The following is a 24,565-nucleotide window of genomic DNA, read 5'->3' as shown; positions in this document are numbered from 1 at the left end:
CAATCCATCCACCCCTCCCCATTCCAATCCACCCCACGAGAATGTAATCCACTCCACCCCAATTCACCCCGCTCCAATCCACCCAGTCCAATCCAACACACCCCACTCCAATCCACCCCACTATGACTCAGCACACCCCACCCCATTTCAATCCACTCCAATCCAATCCACTGCACTCCTCTCACTCCTCCCCACTCACTCTTATCCACCACACTGGATCCCAATCCAACCCAGCCCATCGCAGTTCAGTCCACCCCACCCCACTCCAAACCAAGCCAAATCTATCCACCCTACTCCAGTTCAATCCACCCCACCCCAATCCAATTCATCCACCCTTCTCCAATCCAATCCACCCCACTCCAATCCAATCTACCCCAATCCAATCCACCCCACTGCAGTCCAGTGAATCCAATCCACCCCACTCCAATCAAATCTAAGCCCACTCGAGTCCAATCTAATCCCAGCGGCGGTCCCCCAAATCTCAAGGGGGGACATATGGGGTGAAGGTTAAATTAAAAAAAATAATAACATTTTAAAAAGTACCTTTTTAGGGTCGAGCCTGCGTCGCATGCGCTTTCGCACGCGTATCGCTTGCGAGATGTTGTTGTAGTTAGAAAAGGGCTCAGAGCCCCACCCATATCACGTCAGTGTCTTTCACTGGTTTATGGGCTTGCCTTTTAAAATCTGCTTGCTTTCATTAGTGGAAGGCATGCATACGTCATGCCTTTTCCGTTGGTTAGCCCTCCTTGAGCGCAGTGACCAAGTACTGAGAACGTACGAGGCTCGCTGTTTTCCGTCCAGTTTGTGGACTACTTTTTCTCTTTTTTTGCTGTTTACTGTGCCGGCCTTTTGAGCACCCTGAGGTGCAGGCCACCTCCAGTCTGTCTCCTCTGAGTGAGTGTGGCGGGTCTGTGACTTCACTATGGACACGGGCTCTTGTTTGTAAACACGGGGGGTTGGGGGATGTGGGGAGGGTCAGGGTAAGGGGCATACTTACTTTGGTGAGCTGCACTTCCTTCGTCACTCATGCAGGACTTTTGGGGGCGATCTGGTTAATGCACTTTCTCCAGTGGCAGTAGGCGGCTTTTTGAGGCACGAGGAGATTTTGATTTGTCCAGGGTCACAGGCTGTTGAGCCGATGCAGAGACTCGAACCTTGAATCCAGCATTTTTGTTTTGTGCGCTGATCCATACACAAACATCACGCGTGAGCAGCACATTGTGTTTTCTGTTTGTCATTTTCCTTTCAGAGTCTGTCCAGACTGTGAGACTACCAGGCTGTGCTCCTCATAGACGCTACGCTAAGGCGTTCTAGAGGTCTGTGCGCGAGCAGGTCACTTTTTCAATAAATAAGTCAACTCCTTAGGGGCCGCTGTGGTGTGATCACCGTTGCGAATCTTCACCAGTTGTTGGATTTCACATCTCTGGCTGTTAACATCTGTCCTTAGTTCACTTGCAAGTAAAATAAGGTCACCAAGGCAGGGCAGCTCTTCTCCAACGGATGTAACATTAAAGAAGGGTACCCAAAGGGTGGACAGATGTCAGGGCATGGGGGAAAAAACTGGGATCCATCTCCTTTGGTAAATACAAATAAGTATTGCTCTAAATAGACTCCAAACGGTTGAGGCGGACTTTGTAGCTGTTACAGTAATCCGAAAAGGCAATTGGGTATTTTTTTTTAAACAAACATGTTTACTGGGGATGCACATTTATAATTTTTACGATATAACAAACAGTACACCTAATTGTTAAATTAGACGCTTGCTGCCCCACTAAACGTTTTGTAGCGCTGTAAGAATACATCTCGTGTTTACCTATTAACTCCGGAACAGTGAAAGGCTAGGTCCTCCTGAGAGACTCACACTCACGCACGCCCTCCTACCTCTCTCACCCTCAAACTCAGCTATTTTGCTATGTGTTACACTCGTCTCGTGGACTATGCTAATTTTATTTTTAATCGTGGATCTGTACTGAGCCCGTGGATTTGGCATATGGGCTAAATAAGCACAGTACGTGCCATAATGGTAGCGTCGCGCCACTATAGGGTAAAGGTAGAAACGCAAATTTACAGACTGTTCATGACTAAATCAAACTAACATTGCAAACTGCCTTAACATTCATTTAATACCACAAAGTGAGTTTTTGGCATGCACTTTCAATCAGCTTCTAGGGGGAATACTTGGGTGTGAAAAGCACAGAGTGCAATGTCTCCACTCGAAGGAGCAAGAAGAAATGGAATTAAGTGGCGATGTTTGAAAGCAACCTTACTGTGATACCCGAGGGTGTAGGTCAAACGTGTTTTAAGGAGATTTAGGGGGTTATTCTAACTTTGGAGGAGTGTTAATCCGTCCCAAAAGTGACGGTAAAGTGACGGATATACCACCAGCCGTATTACGAGTTCCATAGGATATAATGGACTCGTAATACGGCTGGTGGTAAATCCGTCACTTTTGGGACGGATTAACACCTCCTCCAAAGTTAGAATAACCCCCTTAGTTATTTGTGTAAGTCCTTCTGTCACTCATGCTAAATAAAGATTTATATGCAAAGTCAACTCTTCATTGTGATTTTCTTAACCACGTTGTGTAGTTTACGCCTTTTGTTTAAAAGGTAACCATGTACACAAGAGGAAAGCGCTGCATGCAGATACAGTTTACAAAAGACTCACCTCTTTCGATGGCTGGGCTAGAAAGTATAATCTTTCCATCATGGAGTTCAAGCAGAGACAGGAACAGGGCTTATTTCTGTAACAGTTTGTAATGTCACAACTCAGCTATGACTTGCTTTCTTATGGTGCTTCCTGTGATTACGCCAAAGTACCGTGCTGCGTCAGCGAGCATCCCTGCCTCTCTCGTTTGGTGATGGGTTAGAGTAGACTGCGGAGTTAGATAGGGTTCCTGTGGGACTGGAAAACCAGCTATAGAACATTTCAGAACTTTGTGATAAATTGTGGCCTTTGTAACTCTATAACTCTATTAGATGTTGACACTGCAGGCATCGTAGCTTTTAAGACTCCCCTGAGGCAGTACATGTGCTGTCACTTGTGGAACTTTTTTTTAACTTAAAGAAAACAAGCATTGACAAAACCAATGGGTCTCGCCTATGTGAGATCCATTGGCTTTGACGGTGTTTTTTTTAAGACATGTTGTAAAGCAGCACGACTGACTGTAAAAAAAAAAAAAAAAACTCCACTTCAAAAACACATAATAGATCCCAAAGGCGAGACCTGTTGGCTTTGCCAATGCTTTTTTTAAAAGAAATTTGGCTCTCGGTCTCCCCCTCCCCCTGTGCTGCTCCTTTCTAGGGTCGAGCCTGCATCACATGCGTATCGCTTGCGAGACGCTGTTGTAGTTAGGAAAGGGCTCGGAGCCCCGCCTATGTCACGTCAGTGTCTTTCATTGGTTCATGGGCTTGTCTTTTAAAATCTGCTTGCTTTCATCAGTGGAAGGCATGCATACGTCATGCCTTTTCCGTTGGTTAGCCCTCCTCGAGCGCAGCGACCAAGTACTGAAAACATTTGAGGATCTCTGTTTTCTGTCCTGTTTGTGGACTACTTTTTCTCTATTTTCGCAGCGTGATCTCGCTTGTTTAGCACCGCAATCACGCTTATTTTTTTTCCATTTAATGAGGCAAGAAAAGTCAGGTTGGGACTTTACAACTGCTCTAACTCGGACAAATGCGAGACCCGTTGCATTGCAAATGCTTGTTCCTGTTGTAGATGCGGCTGCCTCCTGCTGTGTTGCTCCTCTAGTCTGTCCCCCACACCAGCAGAGGCTCCCCAGCAATCCTGGCGCTGCTTACATGCTAAGCATAGCATGTGAGCAGCGGCAGGATTGGTCTGAGCGGCTCTGAGTGCCGCTCAGACACAAGCCTAGGATCTGTGCTGTTTCTCCAGCCCAGCTGCGTATACAGTTGGGTTGGAGAAACCTAAGTGCGCATGTGTGTTTGGTCGGCCTGAGACGAGTGGCGAAACACACATTCGCACTTAGTGCTCTCTCCCCTTCTCCCCCATCACACCTCCCACTGTCCAGCCCCACCCTGAACACACTTCTGGCTGAGCCAGCATATGAAAGATAAAACGATAATTAAAAATCGTTTTATCTTTCATCTCCTGGCTTAGCATGGGGGTGATGCTCCTTTGCCATTGCGAAGGAGCCGCCCCTGTCTAATCCACCTCGTTCCAATCCAGTCCACCCACCCCTATCATTCCAATCCAAACCACTCACCCCAATGCAATCTAATCCACCCACTCCAATCCACCCCACTCTACCTCATTCCAATCCACCCCATTCTACTCCAATCCAATCCACCGCACTAACTAAATCCACTTCAATCCCTCCACCCCACTCCACTTTACGACACTCTCTGCCACTGAACCACTGAACTCTACACCCCTCTACGCAACTCTGTGACACTCTACTCCTCCAAATCTACTCTATGACTCTAACAAAACCACTATACGACACTCCACGCCACCAACTTTTTACATACTGAACAGCAGCCACACTGGTGTACAGTATGTCAAAACTCATTGCCAAAGTCAATAGTTCTTGTATAAATGGCTTTGCCAATGACTGTTGTTTTTCACTCTGTGGATTGTAAACCCTCAGCGAGCTGACTGTCAGACCCGTAGAGCATGAATGAGTCACTGCAGTCCTGGGCGATCCTAATCATCTGCAGTAATTTGAAACATATGCACCTCTGCATGGAACAGGAGAAAACTTTGGGCGACCAAATGTCACAAAACTCTCATATTAATAAAAGACACCGAGATTTTCAGTCGAAAATAGGGAGTTTCATTTCGAGATGGGGACAACTGACCTGCCGGGGCCCGGTGTACACAACTGACTGAAGCGTGGAGAGACCGGGGCCCGGATTCTTGCACAAATACGAACATTGTGCAAGTGGATGGATCCCCGGCCAGGCCTCCCCCGCCCCTCCCGAGGGCCAGCTCGTGTCTGTTATTGATCAACATTTTCTGCGTGTCCTCCAGCTGCTCGGACGTTGCTCTTCTACTCTCCGGACCTTCTGCAAACACTCGTGACCCGGGGGCGGCTGCAGGCCCTCCCCGAGCCCCATCAGCCCCTCGCCATGCTCACCGCCCTGCTGGTCCTGGCCTGGTCCACCGTCCGCTTCCTGGAGGCCTCGGCCCCTGCCCTCGGCGAGGTAAGTGCCCTCGGGGCCGGGGCTGGCATTGGAGATGCTCGTGGTGTAGGAGGAAGGGGCCCGGGATGCTCGTAGCGGATCCTGTTTTTTGTGAATAAAACGTCCCTAACATGGTTGGGTCATCGGGGATGCTTGGATAACCCAAGAGGGATGTCCCTTTTCTTCTACGCATACCATCGTATGGCCTTTACTACCCACAGTACTTTACGCTCAAACGGCTTCGGACATATTTGTTATGTTTGCTGTTTTATCTCTATGTTTCAGGAGTGGAAAAATACCGTATTTCAATACTTTCCTCAATATTTTTCACCTGCCTGGACTCTAAAATACCGATCAGTCTAGTATAAAACCATATATATCATATAAACCACATATAGCGGTCCGGCTTTAACGATATTGTAGCCCGCTGCGACAAACTTTTTTTTGGCAACCCCCACCACCATGATCTTCTAGGATTTTCATACTCCCACCCTGCAAAAGTGCCCCTCACCTCTCATATGTATTTCATTTGTGTTAGAGCGCTGGTACATTAACCCTCTGCGCTACTTTACGGTGACTCAAACCTGGCACTAGACAAAAACTCTGAACTCTCTCTCTCTAGCAGGAACATTAATGATAAGTTATCTTGATATTTATATACACAATGAACTCTACAGCAGGTGTTTCTGAATCGTAAGTTATTCCTAAACACAGGGGCCTCCCGGAGGTCAGTGCTGCCCCTCCAGGGCTGCGCCCAGTGCGGCCGCACCAGGGGCTCCGCCCTCAAGCCGGCCCTATATCCACACGTAGGACGTCAGTGGCTCGGTATGTTCTTTCCCAACTTAGAAAGTAAAAAGAACCCCTTTTCATTTGTTGAACAAGTAGTTACTGTTGGCGTAGATTAGGAATCTGGTGGGTTGGTGGGCCTCAGTGTGGCTGCCGGTGTCAGTGTGTGAAGGTGCCTTTGCCTCAGAATCATTAAAGGCCTTCGCTCTGTGTCTGTGGATTCTAACTTTTCATGGTGATTGGAGCCTCTGGGACTTTCCCCGTGCGGTAGAGCAAGGGGTGAGGAAGCCATGTGTACCTGTCCCTACACCGAGGACCCTCCATCCATCCTCAGTCGAACTTGGAAATGAAGGTGCGGCGGATAGGACTGTATACCTGCACCCTCTTCAGCTTGTCTCCTCGAGGCCAGAATGATAGCTTCTGCCTCTTCCAAGACCAGTGGTCTGCAGAGAGTTGTGCAACCAATGCTTGGTAGTGGGGTCCCCTCTGTACCCCTGTCTCCGGACAGAGAAGCATGGCTGAGACTGTCAGGTACCAAACTGTGCATCAGGATCACAGGCGCTGTGCTTGGCTATCAAGTGGAGTTTATCCCCTTGTTGTAGCCTTTGATCGTGCGAATAACTTTAGGAGATGGTCTAGTTACCGGACAATATTGTGTTCACAGTCAAAAGATAAATGTGGACGTCATAAAACTGGTTACAATTAACATTTCTTAGTAATAATGGAAGAACTACATAATGTACAAAAATAAATAACATTGCTTGGGAGCTATATTCTTTAGGAGGATATGTGTATACGTTCTTTCCCACATCACCCTCGAAGAGTGAGCTTTGACTGTGTCCTCACTTCCTGAAAGACCAAGCCTTGGAGGGAGGTACTTGGGAGTTCAGTGGCTTGCAGTAGTAACTGATTCCTGTGCTTTCGGGGGCAGCGGCAATGCCTGTTGCAAGGACCTCCTAACTGCCCTCAACTCACGCAGGATCTAGTGAACTTCTGGATTGGTCCGGGTGAGTTACTGGGTACAGAGGATTTAGATTCCTAGGGTGGGTCCTACCCACGGATCGTGGCACTCAGCCACTGCCAGACACTTATTTCCTGGAAGCTGAGGCACAGCCCAATTCCAAGGTACACAACAGAAGGTCTTGTGGGCAGACATTCCTATCCCTAGTCAGAAGAGTAATCATCGCTTCACCACCTATTGATTTACTACCAAGAGTAGGTGTATGACATTTGAATGCTGTACTGGCATCAGAGAGGGAGTAGTTTATTCCGCCTGATGTGGAGTGGGAGGAGAGATATTAACGCATGAGAGTGCGTCTGAGACCCCGTTCAGGAAGGTCACCCGTCAAGCAGGGGCTACTGGGCCTCAGCCATGGGGTTGACGTCCTTTGCCTCTAATGTCCCTGGGTCCGTCCTAATATGGATCTGCAAACTGGGCAAAGTACAACCCTTTCAACACATGACTCAGTGGTGGTGATGGCGAGCAGTCACAGGCTTCTCAGGGAGGTAATGTGGGGGCGATGATGCTATGAGCTCATCAATCAGACAACAACACAATGAATGTTCAACCTAGTGCTTATCTTTTCACGAAAGAGAAGAACTTTAATGCATCCTGGAACGAAATACCACACACAAGATGCAAATTAGTGTCCATGCTGCACCTCTATCTGCTATTCCCCAAACTCTTCTCCTGGATCCAGGCTCTGTGCCCCCCAGATCTAGGTGGCCTCCCTTCTATGGGTTTTGAGGATGTAGTATGATTATGGCTCAGGTGCAGTTATATCACTCCTGAAGTTAGTGTGTTTAGTTTTTAGTTCTTACCACGAGTAGTGTATCAGCCCTTCAGGCTCGGTGCTTCTGAAGTGGACTTTAACTTTCTTCTGGGAGATTGCACACCAGCCAGCCACATCTTCCACAAGTCTCACTATATCTGCTTTACCAGCCTTTGTGAAGTGCACCTAGCTGTGGCCGAGGTGGCAATCCTGGGCCTTCATTGTCCCAATCAGACCATCAGAGAGTGTCACAGCAATTGGGGTCTTCGGGGATGGCCTCGAGTGCAGCCTCTTCTGGCTATTCACTATGTTGGCACATATAGCCCTGCATGAGTCACCAGTTGCAGCCACACACTGGCCATTTACTCTGGGGAGTTGTGGCCACACATAGGCTGATTTTTCTGGGGATTTTCTGCTGAGCACAGGCCGATCGCTAAGGGCAGCTGTGGCCACTGTACAGGCCGGTCACTCTGGGCTGCTGCAGAAACACACATCACTTTGACATGCAATTACAGCCAAAATGAGCCTCACCAATCATGACACCGTGTTCATGTTTCCTTCCAGGAATTCGTGAGGAGAGACCAGGGGGTCAGAGTCACAGGGGTCCTTGGATCATTTTCCTTAGTCTCCCTCTTCTGGTTGCACCACAGACTCCTGGGGCAAGCTGCACCTTGATTATCCTGGACAAAAACTCCTCCTGCAGGGTTGGTGGGCCCTTTCCCTCTCTCAGCAGGCATGTAGGCTTCTATATACATTAAGACAGCAAGAGATCCACACTCAGTTGATGTCCCCTGAGAAGCTGACTGTCAGGCAGAAACAAGCTGAGGTAGTCCTCGGGGTACTCTGAGGTGCACTGCGCACCTTGGCCAATGAAGGACTTGAAATTAGAACAACAAGTGGGGTGGTAAGATCCCACATTGTTCACCAAAATCAGAGAGGAGATACATTTCCACTATCTGAAACCGTAGAACCGGTTTAGGTTAATTCTATTTTCAAGTGTCCTTTCCTGGGTGCACAATCTTTCTATAGAGCAATGCTTCTCACAGCTGGGTAATCTCCAACATGGAGCACCCACAACAGAGGCACAAAAAAGATGAGAGGTTTCTGCATCTGACTGTTACCAGCCAACTGAAGGAGCTTTCAGGGATAGATAGAAGGGTGGGCCTGACCTAAAGATTTACTCACCTCTGTGCAGCACCACCCCACTCTCCTTCCATCTGCAAAATAGCAGTATTCACGAAGTCTAATCATCGGTGATTGCTAGTGGAGCAGCATTGATTTTGCTGTAACCCCTGACGTCACAATCGTATATGATTTCATAAATGTGAATATTGTGTGTTTTGACATTTGACTAATTGCAGCACACTTGTGCAGATGCTAGATGGGATAATCAACAAAAAGCTTGGAGAACAGACATGATTGAGGATCTAGACTATAACCAGTACATAGGAGAGGGAAAGCCTCACAGCTGGTGAACGCTTAACGTTTTAAGAGGTCAAATTTACTGGCCTCATTAGATACCGAAGTGGAAAGGAATCTGCACCCAGGTGAACTGGTGCGCCCCCTGTATCACGTGGATATTTTAGTAGGATCCTCACCCACTGGTACCACCAGTCGCATGGTTCATCATTGGATCCCCATCCACTGCACCTAGTGTGAGTGAGTGGGCTGAACGCGGTTTGTAAGAGGAGCTGTTACTAAAACCTAGGTGCAAGTTAAAAAAGCCTTCAGGATCCTAATTCTTGTTTACTAATAAAGTCCTTTAGCTGGGATTAAAAGTGTGATGTTCAATGGGTACAATGACCCCTAACATCTATAGTTCAATCGACATGTTTCAGCCTGTTACAAGCACCACTCAGGGTCAGCAAGCTTTCTGCAGGACCAACTAAATCCATAGACAGTCTACATATTGTAGCGAATACCAACTCCTAATGCTGGTTTGCACAGTGTGCTAAACAAGAAGCAAGCAATCATACAGACCATATAGCACCTTTTCAATTTAATGGTCTCTGAAACAGAAAGCACAAAATCATTTTGTTATGGGGCGAATAACATCCCTATTCATGTTCCTCACCTTATAACATTTTTCAAACAGGAGGGGTAACTGAGACAATAGGAAATAGAAACTTCGACATCAGTGCTGCACCGGTAGAACTAAATTTAAATCAGATAGAAGGGAATTTAGGAACGACAGTCCTTCGGAGCCCGAATGCTTTAACCACTCCAGATGCACTGACTTCCTGTTACAATTGGTCTTGTTGTTCCGTTATATGGACCAGTAGCGACAAGGGAACAATACACATATATTGGCTGTTCCTTTAGAAAGGAGTGTCCCAGGGAATGATAGTTCAGGGAATATGACAATAAGGAGATTTCCTTCAGTCCCGAGACACACAAATACTACACGTATCACAAACACATACCCATCAACAAGTCAGATGGGATTTTATCCTAGTGCAGGGTTTCCTCAGGGATCATCAACACCATTTTTGTTACCCGGAAGATAACACTTCTAAATGTTGACTGTAGTATTCCTAGTAGAGGAATACCTTTGAACATGCCAAATTCTGGAATATCCATTGCAAACACACTAGATCATGCGTACAAGATATAGTTACCTTAGGGCACCAGTTATAGTTACTTGAGATAACTCTCACTATAACAGGTGAATTTCTATGGTTTTGTATGTTTAAAATGTGACCCTAGCTATAACGTCACTGTAACCTTTAGTTTTTTAAGTGAATTTCTATATTTTTAAATTCTATTTCCTAACTACAACATCCCTGTAACCTTTGTTTTTTCAGGGAAATTCTGTAATTTTTTAAACATAATTTTCATTACTATATGTTAATCCAACTACCACCGCGCATGGTTTTGGGCCCTGCCGCCAACCCCCTATAACCACCCAACCTTGTGCCGCGCATGGCCAAAAGCAGTGCAAGGTGGGGTTGGCCACAGGCCCTGGCCTGCAGCCAGTCCTTGCCCCAACCCTTATAACCACCCAACCCTGAGCAGCGCACAGCCTTTGGCCGTGCACAGCAGACTTGGCCACAACCAGACCCTGCAGCCAGGCCCTGCGGCCAACACCCCCTAACCACGCAATCCCCTGCTGTGCACAATGATAGTTGGCAGCAGGTCCACATGCCCCCTCGTATGGCCAATCTCGGCCCGGGGACCCCATCCCCTGGGGCGCAGCGTAAATATATTTTATTTGGGGAGGGGGCCGCATGGCCTCCCTTCCTGGCCCATCCTGGGCCCGGGGACCCCATCCCTCGGTGCCCAGCCTAAATATTTATTTATTTTTTGGAGATGGAGGCTGCATGGCGCCCCTCCTCAGGCCGGACCTCATCCCTGAGGATCCCATCCCCTGGGGCCCGGCCTAAATATATATATATTTTTGGGACAGGGAGGCCGCGCAGCCACACTCCCCCAGCAGATCTCTGCCCCGGGGACCCCTACACGGGGCCCAGCCCAATGATTTAATTTTTGGGGGGGAAAGGGGGCCGCACGGACCGCCTCCCCAGGCCGATTTTGGCCCTGGGGACCCCATCCCCTGGGGCCTGGCCATGTGACCGAGGGGGAGCCTGAAGGTCACCTCTTGCGGGAGCCGGCATTACTGTCACAGAGAGGGAGCTGCGAAAGAAGCTCCCTCTCTGTGACAGCAGCGTTTCCTCTGTTTCCCTGCCTGCCTCCCCGTGGGGAGGCAACCAGAGGAAACCTCCACTTGCAGCATGTGAGAGCAGTTTCCCAGCTCTGTCTTGCTGTGAGGGGAGTGTTTGCTGTGACTTGCCAGCGGCTGTAAAAGGTGCCACCAAGTCACAACAAACAGCTATGTCATGGGGGTGGGCACCTCGGGACATAGCAGGAGCAAGCCCTTGGGTGTGGCGATCCCCAGGGTCATGCCTGCATCCGGAACCGCTGGACAGAAGTACACCAAATTTGTCAAAAAGGTAGTTTTTGGTCCACAGATCATGCTTTTTAAAATTTGGTGTAAATCTATGCAGTAGTTTTTTGAGCTATTAAAGAGAAAATACATTTGTATATCTAGGGCCGCAGAGCTAGGGAGATCTGTTGAGATCTGATTGGCTGCCAACGCTTCAGCCAAGTCCCAAATAAAACTTAAGAAAAAACAAAAGGGTGAAGGATATGTTTACCCTAATCCTATAGCCTTGGTCCAGGTGTCCCCTTGAACCTCTACCAGAACTAAAAAGTATTTTTAATTTTTTTTGGAGAAATCCGTGGCTGGATCCGTGGATTTCGCCAAGATTAAAAAAAAAAAAAAAACGCTGTCTCCCACATTTTGGGCCAGGTCCCGGGGGCTTTCCCAAAATATAAAGGAGGGGGTTGCACCAGGCCCCCCTTCGAGGGCTTATTAAATCCCCGGGCACCACCACATCCCACAGACTTTAATAATAGAAACAATGTGGGGGCTGCGCAGACCCAACCAGACCCTGGGGACCACTACCTCCCCAGGGCCTTGCTAATGTATGATGTGGGGGGGGGGGGGTGAGTGCACTGCACCGGGCCCCTGGACCACCACCTGCCCGGGGCTTTGTTAATATAATGATTCGGGGATGCTGAGTGGACGCCCTGGGCTCCAGGGACCACCACCTCCCCAGTGCTACATTAAAAAAAAAAAAAACATGGGGCCGCGTGGACCCCCCCAAGCCCCGAGGACCACCGCCTCCCCAGGCCCACAATAAACTTAAAAGAGAGGGACCACCACCTCCCAAGGGCCATAACCATTTAAAAAATGATGAAGGGGACCGCATGCCCCCCCTCAAGGGTCATATACGTTCCCAGGAACCACCACCTCCCTGGGGCCAACCTGTGCACTTCAAAGGAGGAGGGATGCGCAGCCCCCTCTGGAGCCATACATGGCCCTGGAGACTGCCACCCCTCAAGGCCAGCTCCTGCTACCTCCTGAGGTGCCCAACCTTGGGAGGCAGCTGTTTCTTTGCTGGAGCTGACAGCTCCCGCCAAGAAAAAGCAAATATAACTCCTCTTGCAGCAAGCAGACGTGTTAAAACTGCTCCCACTTGCTAGGTGCAGAGTTTTCAGAGATGAAAAGATTGCTCCTGCACGCAGGGAGCTGCATTTTGAGAAGCACCGTGGCAATGGCATGGCAGTGCCTGCTCGCACAGGAGGAGTGGAGCCGGCTGAGACTGCCGGGGCCTTGAGGCTCCTGTAGTCCCCATCAAACACTACTGGGTGCCCTGGGTTGGGCCAGGGCACACAGGACGACGTGGCCTCCCCTAGGGGATGGGATCCCCGGGTCCAAAATCGGCTTAGAGAGGGGGCTGCGAGAGGGGCCGCGTGGCCCCATGCCCTTTTTTAAAAGAAAAACTGGCCCTGTGGAGGTTGTGGTCCCTGGACCCTGGGCGTGGGCTGTGCAGCCCCCCCCCTAAGTATTTTTTATTTATTCCTCCAGGAAGGTGGTCATCTCCAGGGCCTGGCGGGGTTGTGCAGCCCTCCCTTCATATTTTTAATTTATAGCCCCCGGGAGTGAGGGGTCCGTGTTGCCCCTCCCCATCAATTTATTTAAAGTTGCCTCTGGGAGATGGTGGTCTGCGTGGGTCCCCCACATATTTATTAAATGTAGCCCCAGGGAGGTGGTAGTCTCAGGACCCAGGGGGATCTGTGCTGCCCCTCCAAATGTTTTTGTAGGTAGCCCCAGGAAAGTAGTGGTCCCTGGAGCCTGAGGGGGTCAGCGCAACCCCCCATATATTTATTAAATGTAGCCCCAGGGAGGTGGTGGTCCCGAGGGCCCAGGGGGTCTGTGTGGCCCCCCAAATCTTTTTATTAGGTAGCCGCCAGGAGGTGGTGGTGCCTGGGGCTCAGTGGGGTCCGTGTGGCCCCCATTATGTTTTCTTAGGCAGCCCTGGGGAGGTGGTGCATGGCATGGATTTGGGTGCTTATAGGGGGGTTTGCTCGGGACCTGGCCCCAGGCCAGGCCCTATGGCTAATCCCCACTGTGCACGGCCTCTGGCCATGCCTGGCACTAGGTTGGGTTATTATACGGGGTTGACCGAAGGGCCTGCAGCTATCCTCTTCCACGCCTGGTCAAAGGACATGCGCGTCGGTGGTTGGATTGGCGTAAAGTAATTACATTCACTGAAAAAAACAAAGGTTACAGGGACGTTATAGTTAAGATATAGAATTCATAAAAAACATAGAAATTGACTTAAAAAAACAAAGATTACAGGGATGTTATAGTTAAGCTAAAATTTTAAATGTACAAAACCATAGCATTTCAAGTAACTATAACACATGCCCTAAGATAACTATAAATTGCGCCACCACCATGGCCAATAACCATACATGTCTGTGCAAGGCGGGGAGTTGGCCGCAGGGCCGGGCCTGCTGCAAATCCCCCACAGGCAGCCACCTCCATGCTGCGCATGGCCTTCGACCAATGTACAGCAAGGAGTTAGCAACAAGGGCCTGGCTTGAGGCCAGGCCCTGCGGCCAACCCACTCTGAGGTAGCCACCCCCCTTGGAACTGCTAACCCCATGCTACACACAGTCTTTCATTGCATGCAGTATGGGGTTGGTCACAGACCCTGGCTTACACCCAGGGCAAGCGTCTATCTCCTCCAAGCAGCCACCTAGTGACAGCAAACCCCCACACTGTACATGGCCTATGAACATGTGCAGCGGTGGGGGGGGGGGGGGTTAGCCACAGGGCATGGCATGCCGCCAAGTCCTGTGACCAAGCCACAAGACTGCTGCCAGTCCCTCACTGCGCACAGCCTCTGGTGTGCACATCATAGGGTTGACCTTCAGGCACCAATGAACCTATCCCCTGGGCCCAAAGCATATATTTTGAGGGGAGGGGGGTATGCAGCCATCTACCCAAAAATTAACTCCAGTGTCACCATCCTCCAGAGCTAGATCCAATAATAGGCCTCCTCCCCAAGACTTTAAAGCACAGAGGAACCTCTCCTCCCCAAGACTTTAAAGCACAGAGGAACCTCTCTGGCCAAATTCTAAGGGGAGGGGGGGAGCACCCTCCACCGCAAGACTTAATAGGCCCAGATAAGCCCATCACCTGGGACCAAATATAGTAAAAAAGGGGAGGGGGCTGCATGGCCCCCAAGTCTTCATAGGCTCTATCATCTGAGACCCAACGTACTTAAAAAGGGGATGGGGCATTGTGGCCTCCCCCTTGTGGTTTTGGATGCCCCTGGGACCCCATCCCCTGGGGTCAAACCCACTAAAAAAGAGAAGGGGGCAGCATGGCTCCCTTCCTCAAGCTTTGTCAGGCCAAGGGACCACATCCCCTGGGGCCAATCCTAATAAAGAAGGGAAGGGGACCACGTGGACCCCCTCCCAGAGACTTCTCAGACCCCGGGGCCCCTATCCCTCGGGCCAGATATAGAAAAGCAGAGGGGGAGGCATGCGAGCCCCAGGGACCCCATTTCCCCTCCCAGAGACTTTTCAGGCCTTGAAAATCCCATCCACCAGGGCGTATCTAATTTTTGTTTTAAAGGGGAGAGGGGCTGCATGGTCCTCCTCCCCGGTTCTGGTCAGGCCCTGCAGACCCCATACCCCAGTGCTGTATTTATTTTAAAGGGGAGATGGGCTGTGTGGCTCCCCCTCCCCGAGCCTCTTCAGATCCTAGGTCTCCATTACCCAGGGCCATGTGTAATTTAAAGAGGAGGAGGGCTGCATGGCCCCCCTCCCTGAGCCTGTTTTGCCCCGGGGAGCCTCTATCTTAAGTAGGTGTGTGCCCTAGTGCCCACCCAGGCGATTCACCCTACACACGGTGGGGGCTGCAGGGTAGTCCTAGGGCCCTCGCGGCCACAGCCCACTTCCATCATGCTGTAGGATCCAGCATTACTCCCACCCACTGATCTCTCCAGCTGGGAGCAGTCAGTTGATCTGTTTCCCTGCCCGCATTATTGCAGGGAAATAGATCTCATGTCTGCTTCCACTTAGCAGGAGCATTTTTCAAGCTCCCACCCGCTGGGACCATGCTTTATGTTTGCTTCAGTTTGTATGAGATTGGCACGAGATTCAAAAGTGCTCCCACCAGGCAGGAGTAAACACAAGGTCGGGCAGGAAAACAAATGTGTCCTGGGGGTAGGCTCCTCAAGACACTGCAAGTGAGCCGGCCTCAGAAGATGGTGTCCCCAACGCCTTTGAAGGCTTGGGGAGGAGACCCACTGCCCCATACCCTTTTTGGGACATTTCAGTCCCAGGTATACAGGGAGTGCAGAATTATTAGGCAAGTTGTATTTTTGAGGATTAATTTTATTATTGAACAACAACCATGTTCTCAATGAACCCAAAAAACTCATTAATATCAAAACTGAATATTTTTGGAAGTAGTTTTTAGTTTGTTTTTAGTTTTAGCTATGTTAGGGGGATATCTGTGTGTGCAGGTGACTATCACTGTGCATAATTATTAGGCAACTTAACAAAAAAAAATATGTACCCATTTCAATTATTTATCATTACCAGTGAAACCAATATAGCATCTCAACATTCACAAATATACATTTCTGACATTCAAAAACAAAACAAAAACAAATCAGTGACCAATATAGCCACCTATCTTTGCAAGGACACTCAAAAGCCTGCCATCCATGGATTCTGTCAGTGTTTTGATCTGTTCACCATCAACATTGCGTGCAGCAGCAACCACAGCCTCCCAGACACTGTTCAGAGAGGTGTACTGTTTTCCCTCCTTGTAAATCTCACATTTGATGATGGACCACAGGTTCTCAATGGGGTTCAGATCAGGTGAACAAGGAGGCCATGTCATTAGATTTCCTTCTTTTATACCCTTTCTTGCCAGCCACGCTGTGGAGTACTTGGACGCGTGTGATGGAGCATTGTCCTGCATGAAAATCATGTTTTTCTTGAAGGATGCAGACTTCTTCCTGTACCACTGCTTGAAGAAGGTGTCTTCCAGGAACTGGCAGTAGGACTGGGAGTTGACCTTGACTCCATCCTCAACCCGAAAAGGCCCCACAAGCTCATCTTTGATGATACCAGCCCAAACCAGTACTCCACCTCCACCTTGCTGGCGTCTGAGTCGGACTGGAGCTCTCTGCCCTTTACCAATCCAGCCACGGGCCCTTCCATCTGGCCCATCAAGACTCACTCTCATTTCATCAGTCCATAAAACCTTAGAAAAATCAGTCTTGAGATATTTCTTGGCCCAGTCTTGACGTTTCAGCTTGTGTGTCTTGTTCAGTGGTGGTCGTCTTTCAGCCTTTCTTACCTTGGCCATGTCTCTGAGTATTGCACACCTTGTGCTTTTGGGCACTCCAGTGATGTTGCAGCTCTGAAATATGGCCAAACTGGTGGCAAGTGGCATCGTGGCAGCTGCACGCTTGACTTTTCTCAGTTCATGGGCAGTTATTTTGCGCCTTGGTTTTTCCACACGCTTCTTGCGACCCTGTTGACTATTTTGAATGAAACGCTTGATTGTTCGATGATCACGCTTCAGAAGCTTTGCAATTTTAAGAGTGCTGCATCCCTCTGCAAGATATCTCACTATTTTTGACTTTTCTGAGCCTGTCAAGTCCTTCTTTTGACCCATTTTGCCAAAGGAAAGGAAGTTGCCTAATAATTATGCACACCTGATATAGGGTGTTGATGTCATTAGACCACACCCCTTCTCATTACAGAGATGCACATCACCTAATATGCTTAATTGGTAGTAGGCTTTCGAGCCTATACAGCTTGGAGTAAGACAACATGCATAAAGAGGATGATGTGGTCAAAATACTCATTTGCCTAATAATTCTGCACTCCCTGTACACTCCCTAGATCCTTTAATGGCTCATGGAGGGGGGCTGTGCAGCTTAAATTGAGGATTTATTTTCTATTTTGGCCCAGAGAGAGGTCCCTCTTGGTCCCCCAGAGAGGCCCAGGGGAGGAAGGTATCCCCACCCTGCATGTGTTTCGCTAAGCAAGACGCTTTAGTAATTAAAAAGGGCTTGGAGCCCTGTCCACGTCAGTGTCTGTCATTGGCTTGTGGGCTTGCCTGTTAGAATATGGTTGGTTTCATTAGTAGAAGGCATGCACATGTCATTCCTTTTCCGGTGGATTGCCCTCCTCGAGCGCATCGACCAAGTACAGAAAACATGCGAGGCTCGCTGTTTTCTGTCTGGCTCGTGGACTACTTTTTCTCGGTTTTCCCAGCACGATTTCGCTTGGCAGAAGTCAAGCGCTTTACATAATATCGGCCCTGTTACACAGTTAATTGCACTTTTTCGGGTTACGTAGATAAATGCACTTTTGCCGATAGGTTTCATTACCAGTGAAAAGTCGGGCTAGGAATTTACAATGCTATCAGCTATAACACGAGCAAATGCGAGACCCGTTGCATTGCAAATGCTTGTTTTTTCACTTTGGGACAGGGGACTAAGTCCCTGACTCCTGTAATGGCTGTCAGCAACATTTTTCGGATGTTGCTGGCAGCCAGTCAGAGTGCTCGCTCCCACAGGAGTCTGATTCCCACAGGAGTGAGATGGCCCAAGGGAAAAAAAGCTTCTTGGGCCAAACAAAGTGCTCTAATTTTAAATTGCCTCGTTCATGAGGCTCTCTCGATCCTCTCTTGGGGCCAGATATATCAAGCTCCTGGTTTGCATTTCTTAAATAGCGAATTTTAAGAAATCTCTATTTGAGACACGCAAAATGGGATGTATGAACATTGCGATTCGGTGATAGCGATTTCTTAAAAATCGTAATTGCTATTAGCGAATCGTAATTAGTGAATGGGACTCCATACATCCCTATGGGCCTGTTAAGAATTTGCAAATTAGGTAATGCAAATCCGAGGGTGCTGGGGTCCTGAGGCCCCCTTTGATGCACCCCAAAAAATATTTGTGGACATGTAAAGCGCACACATTCCTTAGGGGCATGTGTGTGCTACATGTCATTTTTAAAAATGCATTTTTAATGCATTAAGAAAATAAATAAACATGCTTACCACCAAACTTTAATTCGTGGTAATTGCATTTCCTAAATGCCAAATTCACATTTAGGAAATGCATGATACATGTGCACTGGTAATTGCAAATAAGTGCTCCCTATTTGCGATTACTTATTTAGGCAATTGCAATTTGCGATTCCCTTAATGGAGTCGCAATTTCAGTGAATCGCTATTTTAGCGATTCCTTGAAATTGCACTGCAAATGCCTTTCATACATTCTAAAAGGCAAACTGTGGAATTTTGCGATTTGCACTGTTTGTGAATGCAAAAAGCTTTGATACATCTGGCCCTTGGACCCAACCATCCAGATGTACAAATATTTTTAAGCCTTAATTTCTGAAAAACTTGCAAACAGATTTAAATGAAATCACAAAAGCACAATTTGTGGACCAAGTTATAGCTTCCTGCCAAATTTGGTGGAATTCCGTTCAGCTGTTTTTACAGTATCGCTTCTTAAAGAAGTCTATGGAAAATGCATGGGTATTTTTAATTTTGAGACCCTCCTTTTTTCTCTGCCTTCTCAACAGATCATCCCAAACCTTTCTGTGCACAAACTAGTCCAAAAGTAGCACTTTTTTGGAAGGTTTTCTGGAGATTCACCAAATGGGGCCTGTTGGAAGTGGGGTCTCTAGTTGGCAGAGGTATACACCCTTGTCCACGTAGGGACAACAATTCTAGTCAGGGTAAATCACAACACAATCCAAATTATTCTGTGCCCACCCTCTGGTAGCTTGGCACTGAGCAGTCAGGCTTAACGTAGAAGGCAATGTGTAAAGTATTTGTGCAATAAATCATACAGTAACACAGTGAAAACACCACAGAAATACATCACACATGTTTAGAATAATAGATAATATTTATCTGAATAAAATAAGGTAAAAACAAAAAAAATCCAACAAGCACACGTTGAAATATCACTTTTAAAAGGTTTAAAAGAGTCTCAATCCTTAGAAATTAACAGTTGTTTCTTTGTTCCACACAGTACCTGGGATGCGTCAAAAATAATGACGCATAGAAACCGCAGAGGAGGAGATGCATGGAAAAGTAAGGTGTTGCGTTGGATTTTTCGGCGCGGAACAGACAATGCGTTGTTTCTTTCCACACTGCAAGGGTTTGCATCATTTTTGGCCCCCAGTCTTGGCTCCTCACTGCAATGAGGGGATATTTTAACGCCCAGGGATGATGCCTTGAAAATCCTGGACGCGCTAGAAGAAGGAGCAGACCCAGCGTAGATCCGGTAGGCGATGCGTCTAATTTTCCGTACAATGCAGATGCTGCGTCCAATTTCCAGTCGGGAAGTTGGTGCTGCATTGTTCCGGTCGGCTGTGTGGCAATTTCTCAGCTGCTGATCACTGCAGGCGTTGCGTAGATTTTCAGCTCACAAGGAATTTCTTGAAGAGGTGAAGCCTTTGTTGGCCCTGAGAATTCAGTAGAGCACTTCAGGAGGAAGGCAGAGTCTGGCCAGCAGAGTCAGAAGCCAGCAGGGCAGCCAGGCAGTTCCTCTGACAGAGTACAGGTGTAGGTCCAGAATTGTCTGAATTGGTGGGGGTCAGATACCTAGTTTATATACCCAAAAATGCCTTTAAGTGGGGTAAACTTCAAGTTCCCCTTTCAGCCCAGTCCTGTGTGCCAGGATTCCTGTATGGGGGGGTTATCAGTCCTTTGTGTGAGGGCAGGCCACTGATCTTTGAAATGTAAGTGTGAGCCCCTCCACCCTTCCTGCCCAGGAAGACCCATTCAGTATGCGGATGAATGCAGATTTGACTGAGGCCCTCATTAAGAGTGTGGTGGTCTGAAGACCACCACACTCGTGGCGGCGGTCTTTCCACCACCGTGCCAGTGGTGAAGACCACCGTATTATGACTGCGGTGGTTTGGCCGAAGCCAAACCGCCACAATGCCGCCGATACCGCCAGGGCGGTCAGACCACCGGGCCGGAGGTGAGCACCTCCAGCACGGCAGCAGCTGTATGACCGCCGTTATTATGAGTTGGCACACCACCAGGATTTTCGTGGCAGTCGCACCACCACAAAAACCCTGGCGGAAACACACCTGGCAAAGGGAATCCCCATTCCTGTCGCAGGCTCATGCACCCCCACATGTCCGAACACTTGCAAACACCCCCAATTCGCACACACACTTGCAAACACACTCCCCCACCTGACCGCACACTTGCAAACACCCCCCACCCGACCGTAGACTTGCAAACACACCCCCAACTGCCCGCACTCATAAATACAAACACTCCCACTCGCTCACACACTGACAAACACCCCCACTCATCCGCACACCTTCATACACGCACTCCCACTCATCCGCACACCATCATACATGCACCTCCACTCATCCGCACACCTTCATACACACACCCCACTCATCCGCACACCTTCATACACGCACCCCCACTCATCAACACATACTCGATCTCACACTGACATACATGCACCCCCACTCATCAACACACTCGTTCTCAGACTGACATATTTGCACCCCCACTCGCTCTCACACTGATATACATGCACCCCCACTCATCAGCACACTCCCTGACATACACCCCCACTTGCTCGCACGCACCCGTACAAACACCCCTACTCACATGCATCCCAATACACACACCTGCTCACTCGCATCCCGACACCCCTATCCCCCTCGCTTCTATTCAGACACACACACCTTCCACGCACGCATGCATACACACACCCATTCCGCTATACATACACATACATGCACACACCACACAGGTGCATACAACACCCCCCAGTCCCCTTTCGGATAGTCCACCTACCTGTCTGGGCGAGGAGGTCATCCGGGAGGGGATGGGTGTCGGCATTTCCGCCGCCAGTGCCGCACCGTCATGCATGAACGGCCGTGCCGTATTAGGTCTTGTAATACGGCAGGCGGAGTCCTTTTGGCATAGCGGTGCTGGTGGTGGAACCGCCTCTCACCCACCGTCGGTCAGGCCAACGGTGTCAGACGTCCGCCCTTAAATGGGTCAGATTTCCACCCTTAAATGGGTGGAAATCTTTTGGTGACTCCAAATACTGCGGTCTTCGGACCGCCAAAACTGGCGGTCTTTGGGCACCCGCGACTTCGGCGGTCTTTCCAAAAGACGACCAAGGTCGTAATGAGGGCCTAAGTGTCCTGTGTTTATGGTTGTCTGGGTGGAATGCACAAGGGGAGCTGTCAACCAGCACAGACCAGACGTGGATTGGAGACAGGCTGTAAGGCACAGATGGATTTAAGTGCAGAGAAATGCCCACTTTCTAAAAGTGGCATTTCTAAAATAGTAATATTAAATCCAACTTCACCAGTAAGCAGGATTTTCTATTACCATTCTGGCAATACCAATTATGACAGGGCCACTCCTTCCACATCAGAACCTACCGCTCAAAAGTGTATGAGGGTAGGTCTAAAGCTAGACTATGAGAGTAGCAGGCCTCACAGTAGTGGAAAAGGAATTTATGAGTTTTTCACTACAAGGACATGTAAAACACATAAGTACATGTCCTGCCTTTTACCTATATATCACCCTGTCCTATGGGTTACCTAGGGCCTTCCTTAGGGGTGACTTATATGTAGTAAAAGGGGAGTTTAAGGCTTGGCAAGTAGTTTTAAATGCCAAGTCGAAGTGGCAGCGAAACTGTACACACAGGACTTGCAATGTGGGTGGCACAATCAGTGCTAGGGACTTACAGGTAAATTAAATATGCCAATTTGGTAGGAACCAATGTTACCATGTTTAGGGGAGAGAGCATATGCACTTTAGCACTGGGCAGCAGTTGTAAAGTGTGCAGAGTCCTAAAACCAGCAAATATAGGGTCAGAAAAATGGAGGGAGGCGAGCAAAAAGTTGGAGGATGACCACCCTAAGGCTGTCATGTCTAACAGGGCCAAAGTTATTAGCAACACAAAAAAAGCATTTCCTCTGGAAACACTGAGTATATATATATATATGTTCGATGGCATGTGTAGCTGCAGATACACATGCTGTGCATATGGATTCCGACATCTAGTATTGGGCTCGGAGTGTTACAAGTTGTTTTTCTTCGAAGAAGTCTTTTAGAGTCACAGGATCGAGTGACTCCTCTTCTTCAGTTCCATTGCGCATGGGCATCGACTCCACTGTTAGATTGTGTTCTTTCCGCCGTCGGGTTCGGACGTGTTTCCTCTCGCTCCGAGATTTTGATTCAGAAAACTTTGCAAAACTTTATTTTCATCAGTATTGTATTGATCGCATTAATACTCTTCCATCAACACAGCAGTACCGTCGGGAAACAACTTTGTTCGCCTATCGCGGCACGTGCGCCCAACTCGGGCCTATTCGGGCTGACTGCGTGGAGAGCCGCATGGATCGGACTCCATTCCGATTCTGCCCTCGGTGCCACGCGAAGTACCCATACACAGACCAGCATCTGGTTTGCAACCTCTGCCTTTCTCCAGACCACCAGGAGGAAAACTGCGAGGCCTGTAGATCCTTCTGATCGAAAAAGACTCTAAGAGACAAAAGAGCAAGAAGGCTCGAAATGGCTTCGAAGACTGGAGAACATTTTGACGTAGAAGAAGAACTGCTGCAGACAGCAGTCTCAGTCCGTGATTCGGAGGCAGAACAAGAATCTGAGGAAGAAAGACCCGTCACAGCCAGCCAACATGTGAGTACATCTGCCCCTGCACCCTCACATAAGAAAAAACAGAAGGCCTTGGGTACGCCACTGCCGGAAGGCCATGGCTCAGCCCGAAAAAAGACTGTTGGTGACCGACCCTCCAGTTTGGCACCGAAAAAGGCCACCCCTCCGAAAACCTCAGAGTCGACAAAAAGCTCAATTTCGGACTCCAGTAAACAGCCATTTTTGGAGTTGAAAATAAGAAAACCTGTTTCAGAGCCGAGACCTTCCTCATCATTTTCAATCCTGAAAAAACACATTTCGGAACCGAAAAAAACAGCATATACAGAGGAACACGGACTTTCTAAAAGAGTTAAAGAAAGCCAGAAAACCTCGGAGGTAGAGCCAGAGGTCGAACCAATACTTCAAATTATGGATGAGAGGCAGTCCAGGATCCACATCAATAAAGAAACAGGCAGAATTATAACAGCACCGCCTTTAAAAACAAAGAGGAAGCTGGCATTTCAGGAGGAATTGAACACTATGCAGCCCCCAGCTAAAGTGCCAAAACAGAAAGAGAAGCCAGCCCCTCTGCAGTCTTCTCCTCCTCATTCACCTCCTCATTCTCTACACCTACCTACCTCTCCTCAGATAAGCCCTACACCAATGCATTCTCCAACTCATTCCTATGACTCACAACAGGGCACTGTTGATCCATGGGATCTTTACGACCATGATCCCATCCCAAGCAACAATCCAGACAGCGACCCCTCTAAACCATCGCCACCTGAAGATACTACTGTATATAACCAGGTCGTAGCTAGGGCTGCAGCCTATTATGGGGTTACAATGCACACAGAACCACTAGAAGAGGATTTTTTATTCAACACATTATCCTCAACTCATTCCAGATACCAGTGCCTCCTGATGCTCCCAGGCATGGTAAAACATGCAGATCAAATTTTTAACGAGCGCGCATTATAACACCTAGTGTAGAAAAAAAGTACAAACCTGCACCTTCTGACCCTGATTACATCACCCATCAGGTACCACCTAATTCAATTGTGGTTAGTGCTACCAGGAAGAGAGCAAATAGTCAGTCCTCAGGAGATGCACCCCCTCCTGATAAAGAAAGCAGAAAATTCGATGCTGCAGGGAAAAGGGTAGCGTCCCAAGCTGCAAACCAATGGGGAATAGCAAATTCACAAGCACTACTAGCTCGTTATGATAGAGCCCATTGGGACGAGATGCAAGATATAATACAGCATCTCCCTAAAGAACACCAAAAAAGGGCTCAACAGGTAGTGGAAGAA

General features: G+C 48.5%; 1 protein-coding gene across 4 annotated transcripts in view; it reads left to right on the top strand.

Moving 5' to 3' along the window:
- The first annotated feature begins 4,963 nt into the window (after positions 1-4,963).
- Positions 4,964-24,565, top strand: part of ADAMTS13 (ADAM metallopeptidase with thrombospondin type 1 motif 13) — a 177,071-nt gene continuing 157,469 nt past the window's right edge. For 2 of the 4 annotated variants that reach the window (XM_069241794.1, XM_069241792.1), the window contains exon 1: positions 4,964-5,165. In XM_069241794.1, the coding sequence (XP_069097895.1) occupies positions 5,091-5,165 (75 nt within the window). In that variant the 5' untranslated portion in view covers positions 4,964-5,090. Of the gene's footprint in view, positions 5,166-19,670; positions 19,698-24,565 lie in introns of those variants that run through there. The other 2 variants (XM_069241795.1, XM_069241793.1) reach the window with 2 other exon arrangements.

Source organism: Pleurodeles waltl, chromosome 6 (assembly GCF_031143425.1).
Source record: "Pleurodeles waltl isolate 20211129_DDA chromosome 6, aPleWal1.hap1.20221129, whole genome shotgun sequence".
NCBI classification, from domain to species: domain Eukaryota; kingdom Metazoa; phylum Chordata; class Amphibia; order Caudata; family Salamandridae; genus Pleurodeles; species Pleurodeles waltl.
Note: the sequence above shows the minus strand (reverse complement) of the source record. Positions and strands in the feature narration are given on the sequence as shown.